The sequence below is a fragment of the Crassostrea angulata genome, chromosome 1, assembly GCF_025612915.1.
Source record: "Crassostrea angulata isolate pt1a10 chromosome 1, ASM2561291v2, whole genome shotgun sequence".
NCBI classification, from domain to species: Eukaryota; Metazoa; Mollusca; class Bivalvia; order Ostreida; family Ostreidae; genus Magallana; species Magallana angulata.
Window position 1 is genome coordinate 15,706,723 of NC_069111.1, and position 8,859 is coordinate 15,715,581.

The 8,859-nt window shown below is 33.4% G+C and overlaps 1 protein-coding gene across 1 annotated transcript; it reads right to left on the bottom strand.

The window, feature by feature from the left end:
* Window positions 1-2,429: 2,429 nt before the first annotated feature.
* LOC128181642 (uncharacterized) lies at window positions 2,430-8,778 on the bottom strand. The gene is made up of 11 exons (XM_052850117.1): window positions 8,199-8,778; window positions 7,721-7,872; window positions 7,326-7,513; window positions 7,068-7,219; window positions 6,569-6,703; window positions 6,016-6,143; window positions 5,264-5,423; window positions 4,786-4,934; window positions 4,218-4,333; window positions 3,867-3,990; window positions 2,430-3,468 (listed from the first exon to the last, which is right to left on the bottom strand). Exons 1-11 carry the CDS (start codon window positions 8,753-8,755, stop codon window positions 3,212-3,214), a joined length of 2,118 nt encoding a protein of 705 aa, XP_052706077.1. The 5' UTR covers window positions 8,756-8,778; the 3' UTR covers window positions 2,430-3,211.
* Between the last annotated feature and the right edge of the window lie 81 nt (window positions 8,779-8,859).

Here is an 8,859-nt window from a genome sequence, read left to right on the forward strand (position 1 = left end):
TCTCATTTTAGATGAAAAGAAGATGAATGACCACCACTGTCAAACTGTTAAAAGATTAGCTTTGAATAAAAAATCAATTACATTAATTTTTGTGGTAACACATTTCTTTTAATGAAATATTGCATTCATTATTTAAGGTATGAATTCAATATTTATTTGTTTTATACGATAATATTTGCATTTCCATTGTTCTTTCCCACTGTAAGCCCATACGGAGGAGCTGCAATTATTTCTCTATAATCGCAATTGCTCTGTCAGTATACTATGACGTCATAAAGGTGTAACATTATATATACTTTTCCATGACGTTATAGATTTAAACCACTATACGATACATCATGTGTTTTTCTCCAACTCCAGTAAAATTGACGTATTTACATGTAATATTAAAACATGTTTTTGATAACATTTTAAAGGAATTACTGTTATAACATATATCATTGATTCTGTAAACAAATCTATGTGAATTAAAAAGATACATTACAGTCTGAATGTTTACTTTTGATGTAATAGCTAAATGTCAAGGTCTAGGCTAATACAGGGTATTTGCGAGTGGTAAATGCAAATATAAGTAATAAACAACAATTATTTAGTGAACATGGCATTATGAATTGCAACTGCTCTGCTGGCATATTTTCCATGATGCGCTAGCGCGCATCATGGAATATGCCAACAGAGCAATTGCTATTCATAATGCCATGTTCACTTTGCTTCACCCATGTTTACTAACAATGTTTTGTTGCTATTCAATTTTAAATGTTTTCTTCCTTTCCTCTGCAGAGATTTGAGCAAATATTGACGCTGCCATTTTGTTCTGCTCCAGACAAAATAATGTGACGTCAATATTCTAAGGGCAACTACTCTAATTTTAAAGAATTTCAAAGGGCAACTGCTTCAAATACTTTAAGAATTTACGGCATGCAGTTTATGTATAAAATACTATGAAATGTATAATGAGTAAAAATGAGTAAGCGAAGCGTCGACCAATGATGGCCATATTGCCTAATATTATTTCTCACAGAACAAATATAGAGATATATGAGGCAATCACGTGCTTTGGTTAAACCAATGAAAATGTGACATTTCGGTCCAAGGGAAATCAATATTTAATATTACAATATCATATAATACAATTTCATGTGATATAATTGTATATTACAGAAACCAATATCATATTATACAATATCGTATGATACAATATTATAGATGCAATATAATATTATATAATATTGTATCATTATAAACAATACTATACAGAACAATATCATGATACAATACCATATCATAACCCAATCTCTTTAGTATCCTTGATAATGGAGATCAGGCTCTGCATCTAAAGCAACCTCTGCGTTTCATTTATAATATAGTTAAATCAACTATGCAAGCTATCATCTATTAAACATGTGACCTATTCCAAAAAAGTAAACCTCATCCAGCATCCGTAACCTATGGCTCAGATTCAGCATTCAAGCCTGTCAGGTGCATCAGTATCATAAGACGCATCACCCATGCAAGTTTGGTGAAGTTAGGACCAGTAATAACTAAGATATTATCATCAGAGGGCACCAGCAATTAAAACCTTAACCTCCTCCAGCATCTGCAACCTATGGCTCAGATTCAGCATCCATGCCTATCATGTGCATCTGTATTATAAGACACGCCATCCATTCAAGTTTGGTGAAGTTAGGACCTGTAATAACTAAGATATATCTTTTAGCATCCTTGATAATGGAGATCAAGCTCTGCATCTGAAGCTTCCTCTGCAATTCATTCATATTACAGTTAATAAACTATATAAGTTTGAAATAGTACTATTATCTATGTAACATATGACCTGTTAAAAAAACTTAATCTTAACCTTAAGGATCCGAAACCTATGGCTCAGATTCAGCATTCAAGCCAGTCATGTGCATCAGTATCATAAGACGCACCAACCATACAAGTTTGGTGAAGTAAGGACCATTAGTAACTAAGATATTATCATCAGAGGGCACCTGCAACAAAAACTTTAACAAGCTCTTAAAACCTTAACCACCTCCAGCATCCGAAACCTATAGCTCAGATTCAGCATTCAAGCCTGTCTGGTGCATCAGTATCATAAGACACACCATCCATGCAAGTTTGGTGAAGTTAGGACCAGGAGTAACTTAGATATTGCTATCAAATGGCACCGCAACAAAAACTTTAACCTGCTCTAAAAAATCTTACCCTCCTTCAACATCTGAAATTTAGGACTTAGATTTAGCATCCAAGTCTTTCAAGTCCATAAGTAGGTCCTGATGCATCATCCATGCAAGTTTGGTGAAGATAGGACAAATAATAGCTTAGATACAGGACCTGCAACAAAAACTTTAAACAGGTCCAGACGCCGACACCGGGGGGTATAGCATAAGCTCCCCTTGACTTCGTCTCGGTGAGCTAAAAACTAATAAATATTGAATTCATTGCTTATAATTTAATTTTTTTACTCTGCATTGTAGATAAAAACAGTCATTTGACCTTTAAAATGACTTAAAATTGTACAATTCAAACGTAACATCAGACATATTGATACGTTTTTGACGTTAGTCTTACTATGACGTAGGCAACATTCTTTATACGATATAAAATAATTTTTGAGCCAATCAGAAAGCGTGTTACAACCAGAATTAAATTATATAACATTGATTAAGATTTTAACACATTTACACAGTTATGGTTTATTTTAGAAAAAAAAATAAAACAGGCAGGCAACATTATCAATACAATGATTAAGGATTAATGAATCAATGATGAATGTATATGTATCAAATTAACAGTTATTTATGACAAATACTGGTAACCTCAGAACCCGTAACAAGGAAAGAAGGAAAATGTCTTAATAAAATATATCATTCAGTATTGAAAGCTCTTTACAAACCAATATCAATAGATGCTAGGAATGTATAAATGCATATTACAAATGCATGTACATAATATGTGTCACTATGACACAATTCCCCAACCAGAGGGCAAGTAAATTTACATCTTAATGAAGGCAAGTCTTTGGAAAAGAGTTCGGTATAAATATGCAAAATTAACTTGGTCAAATCATGTTTGGGTAAAAAAAATAGTCTTAACTTAAACTTTTCCTCTTACTTAATTCTTAATTATTAACATAATTATTTACAAATGACAGTACTCCTAGAAAAATGTAGCAAAAATTCATAAATTTGCAATGTTTCAAAAGAAGCTATGTTCTGTAGTATACAAGGTATGAGTATATGGAAATCATTCCTGGATTTTGCTTCGGATTTGGATCCATCCCATTAAACCATCCAAAGTACGTAATCTGATTATGCTTGTTCAGGGAAACTTGCTGCGTTATGTCAATCACCCAGGGAAACACATTTCTACCGTCGCACCAACCATTCCTGCCATACAGCCAGGTTCCATGTTCATTTGGCTCTACACCAGTTAAGACCTGGTTAGCACACCCCAAAGGAGTTCCTGTATCAACAGAGGAAAACATGTCTGAGTAATATGTAGTTTGCTTGTTAACAACAAGAATGAAAAATTCTATTTATTAAACATCTTGAAAAAGCTGAGGGTTTTTGGTTCACTGAACTACCCACAGACACTAGAGCTTATTCCCCTGGCTTGCAAAGATGATGAGAAGCACAAACAAAAACATTTTTATTCCAATTAATATCATAAATTGTTATCAATAATAAATGTGCAGTGTATTCTTGATTTTATAAATGAGCATTATTTTCTGAATAAATTGAAAGAAATATTGTACAGTACATGTACATTCATTGATACACAATGTACTACATTGTACATGTATATTGTATGTTGTTTTTATTAAGGGTCGTTGAACAAAGCCAAGTACAAGTACGATGTACCTGCTTCACTGAATGTGATATTGTTGATGTGTCCATTGACAGAGAAGTGATGCGAAGTTACACAGAATTCTCCACAGCCGTTCTCATCACTTCCATGGCCAGTTATCACAGCAAAAATCACAACCTATAAATGAATATTGTAGATGATGGAGATTCCAAGATGTGTACTATAACATGAAATAAATTAATTCAAAATTGTAACGACATGTCTAAGATGTAGTAGAGATACATGTATAAAGAGTTTAAATTCACTACGCAGACGTAAATTCTACTTTAGAAAATTAATAATCTTTCAGTTATTGTGCATATAAAAGGACCTCTGGCAGAATAACATTTACGTGGTAGTCTTACCTTTTTAACATCAGCAGGAGGAATGAAATTGAATGGCTTGAAATGTGAGTTATAATGTTTGTCAAATGTTGCACCAGGCTGGTATAACACAAAAGTTTCTGATGGAGCTACACTCTCTGTGAAATGACTTATATTATTAAACATCTAACAAAAATGAAAAATTGCATCTAGAATTATTTCTTACTCTGCCTCTAAAGAATGAGGCATTATTACCCTCTCCCCATATCTATGTTGGTGCAAGGTAGTTCACCAATAATTTAAAGAAGCTAGTATCTTTATAATCTTTTTAAAAGTTATTTATCATATCAATAACAGACAATAAGTCCTGTGGTCAAATTAGGTTAAAATATGAAGTTTTTGCCATGTTTCCATCCGTTTAAAAAATACTTCACATGATGAATACCCATAATGATAATCTCACAATTCTAAATCCATCTAATGGATAAACTTGGGAAATTGTTTTTTCATGAAAATTATACAAGATGTTGCATCAATCAAATTTTCAGTCCATTTAGAAGCAAACATCAGTTCAATCATTGCTGTCTTAATGACAGCATCTACAAATTACCACTTGTTTTGTAAAGTCTAAGGTTTAAAGATGGTATCCATGGCATTGCCCAGGGTGCTGTCTTCATTGTAAATGTACAGGTATCTGATTGGTTGTTCTGAATCATGGGCAACAGAGGAGAAATGTCAGTAATCCAACGGCCTACCCTCCTGAAGAGAAAACCAAGCATTGAGAGAGGAAATCATGTCGTATGTTGTTTGCACTTTGTTAACTGCATATTTCAACTTGAAATGTTTATGTGATTTTTTTTAAAATGCCCTTGCTGTTTATGCTCATAAAATTGATAGCTTTTATATATATATTCAACTCATTTGAGGACATTTCCTAAGCCAGATAATGTGTACTCAATAAGGCATATATTCTAGGTAAATGAAAACCAACTCTTCTATTCTCATAGAACAGAATTTCTCCTTTTGCTTGTTAGACCTAATCATACTATATACACCAGTATCTATCATAAATAGAAATATGCTACTACCTTCTAAATGGACTAATCCATCTTCCTATCTCCATTCCACAGAGGGTAGAGTTGGGATTACAGCAAACAAACAGGCTGATCCCATGATCCCAGTGGCCACAAGTTGTGTCCCTTTCTCCAGGACAGGACAGTGACATGTCCAGCTCTAAATGTTGGAAGCCTGGGGAGACAGGAAATAAAGGAATTATTTTCCATAAAGCTATTCCAACACCTTTACCAATCAGCGGATACCAATTAATGGCCATGCAGTCTCACACAAAGTTACTGACTGTAAGCCAACTTGCTAAATTTTTCTTGTTCTCATGAATAATTCATGCCCTAATGCAATCGGCCATTCGCACTAGAAAACCACATGCTTACACATGCACTTATAAACAACTACATGTTTTCACAATATGATCTTTGTTTTTTATATTTTCATAAATTAAAGATTTTTGCTTTTTCATTGGTGGATTGTTGAGAATAATCTTTTCTATGGAAACGAGAGCATTACTTGTATTTCAACAAAAAATCCCATTGTTCCTACTGGCACATGTATTCTAGAAATGGTAGTGCTGCACATGTTATTCAAAACAATCAAGTTATTATTTGATCTTGGCTGTGATAAAATATTAGTAAAATCTATATAAATCATGCGTTTACAATTGTTTAATTGAATTTTTAAATCAATTTCAATTGAAATTTAAACAAAAAAGAAAAGCATATGATTTCCTAATTTTGTGACATGACTGTAGGGATTGTGTGTACTTTACCTTTTAATTCTGCAGTGGAAATGTTGACAACAACTCCTGTCTGGCCCTGCATTACTTGTTCTTGAAACACAGAGACTATATGAGCTGGTTTCTGTAGCTGCTGAGTCAAATTCCTTTTGTACTGAAACCTTCAGAGATAAAAAAGAATTGCAGCATTATATCTGTGCATGTAAATAATCAACAGTGAAAACCGATCCATTTAAGAGTGGTTGATTCTAACAAAGATAATAATTTTTTTTTAAAACTACACTGTACCTAAATATAATTATGGTGCATCCATGCATGCACATGTATTCATAATCTGAGACATATATCAAAACTGTAACAACTCATTAAAGACTACAGTTTAATCTGTGGTATAACATAGCAGCTCAAAAGTTTAACAGGCATGCATCAACCTTACCAAAATTTCTTCACTTGTAAATATACATTTAGTAATGCATGAAAGGAGAGAGAGAGAGAGAGAGAGAGAGAGAGAGAGAGAGAGAGAGAGAGAGAGAGAGAGAGAGAATCTTGCATCCTTTCACAGTCCAAGAGGTAAATTGAATCTTACCACTGAGTTTGCCAGTTGATAAAACTCATTGATGGATAAAGAAACCAGCCAACCTCTTGTAGTGCACCTTGTGGGTCTATTGCTGCAAAGAAGCTAGGGGATGGTGTGTTCTGGAATGTGACATTGAGATGTGATCTAAAAATAAAGCAAGATGCATTTGTTAATAACATTGAAAGTCCCATTAAATTACCTTACCGGTAATTTAATGACCTTGACTCCCTGACTGCTGACCTTATTAATAAACAAAAAATAATGTCTCTGACTTGTAAAGATCAAACATAAGATAAGGCTAAACCTACAGAAATAAAGAGTGAACCTAAAATACCGGTACCTGGTACAAACAATATCCAATTCTTTGACCACATTGATATAATAAAAAACCCAATTACTTTCAAAGTTTTCAGAGCTATCATATCAAATTAAATCATAATTCCAAAGAAGTTTGTAAATGATATTCAGCTAGGTAGATGAAAGAATACAAGTTATTATCATATCTTACTTGGCATCAAAATTAAAGTTTTCTATCATACAAGCAGGAATGGACAGAGGAACTGTGCATTCATTATCCTGGCAATTCATGTCTTGGGGTGTCTCAGTTTGATTCTGCATGATCAATACTGCTGATGCTCCTGATGCATGCATTGTTTGTACCTTTATTAAAATGTACAATGTTAGGTAACAGAATGATTAAAATTACACTCAATGTCATGTGAGATAGGGTGCATTATGTAAAAGAATTGAATTCTTATTCCGTTACCTTTTTGAAATAAGAACAGCCTCCACTGTTTACCAAAGCAACTGAGCCATTTACAGTGGAACTGGGTTGGCATCCATCTGAATTTGTCAACACCACTGGCAATGTCTTGTTTCCAAATGTAGACACAGGACTACGCAGCCAGTCATAGTGAGCATCTAGTCTTTTCAGCACAATAGGGTATTCTGTATCTGTAATATTGATTTTTTTTTAATATCAAATGAAGTCTCGGTAATGATAGAAAAACAAATTAAAGCCATACTTTCAACTTAATGAAACCTGAAAACGGAATACTAAAATACCGGTATATCTTAGCCAAATGCCCACACATACTTAATAAGAAAATCCATAAAACATCTCATAAAAACTGTTAATAAGAACGCAAAGAATCAAATTACTGCCTGCTTGGAATAAAACTTGGTCGTATCCACAGTTATGATCAACACATTCCCATTCTCTTAGTAAAGTGGGTAACCAATTTCCAAGTTTACTCAAGGATAGCACTGAAAAATGAAACTGATCCATCTTGGCATTTACCTCAGTCTCTGACCTAAAAACACACACAAAAAACCCCAATGAATAAGTCAAAGTAAATACGGTACATATAAAAGAACTTTTAAAATTGCAATTGAAAAAACCCAAGGAGTAAATCAATGAATAATCATCCTTCTTTACTTGAACTATTACTATTATTTATCGATAATTTATATAGAACCAATTTTAAAGGAGCAAATTAGAGAAGTTTTATTATATATAGGATTAAAATTTAACAATAATTGAGATTTTTAAACATCTTATAGATAATATATATTGTAATTGATTGTCTGTTTACAACAGTGCTGACTTTAAGGGGACTTTTATTGTTTTATCCAGTACCTTAAGACTCTTTTTGCCAACACATTGATCCTGTTAAACATCCATTTTGCTCCATATAAGGCTTGCACATTATCTGTCATCGGAATAAAAAGATGTTGTGTATATGGGTCGCTTTTTATTATGGGAATGAGCGCCTCGTCCGAATTCCATAAACATTCCAAGAAAGCAGAATTTACAGGGTCAAAGTAATGAATTATCACAGACTTGTTATTCAACTGGTTATTGGGATATTCAAATATTCCAGACAGTGTCCATAATCTAAAAGGAGATGCCTTATCTCCCGGTTTTAGTGATGGTACTTCACCGTCCTTTAGAACTCGGTTCTTTTTTCGATTATAAAGGAGGTTTCCAACACCAACTTCGTCCCTCTTAGCAACATTAGATCCTTGTGTGGCTGCAAAAGCATAGTTTTTTGTGCCATCAAACTGAATTTTAGAAATAACTGGTGCAGTGAATTCTTCAACAAATGGGTTGTTTTCAAATAAAAAAGACAATGCGACGGGTAAATACCAAATACAAAGTAAGAGCGAGTAAAGCATTTTAGTGTCGTCTGCCATTTTCAAATCATGTGATCACACAAAAAATAGCACAACAAACCCGATATAATTTGTAATTATAAATTACCTAATAACTAGGGATTAGAAATTCAATTTTGCTTCAA

Excerpts from the sequence above, each read along its gene's own strand:
- LOC128181642 (XM_052850117.1), bottom strand. The coding sequence starts at position 8,755 with ATGGCAGACGACACTAAAATGCTTTACTCGCTCTTACTTTGTATTTGG. Across the intron at positions 6,144-6,568 it reads ATCAACTGGCAAACTCAGTG|GTTTCAGTACAAAAGGAATT; the intron begins GTAAGATTCAAT and ends TTATCTCTGAAG. Across the intron at positions 3,991-4,217 it reads CTCCTGCTGATGTTAAAAAG|GTTGTGATTTTTGCTGTGAT; the intron begins GTAAGACTACCA and ends ATTCATTTATAG.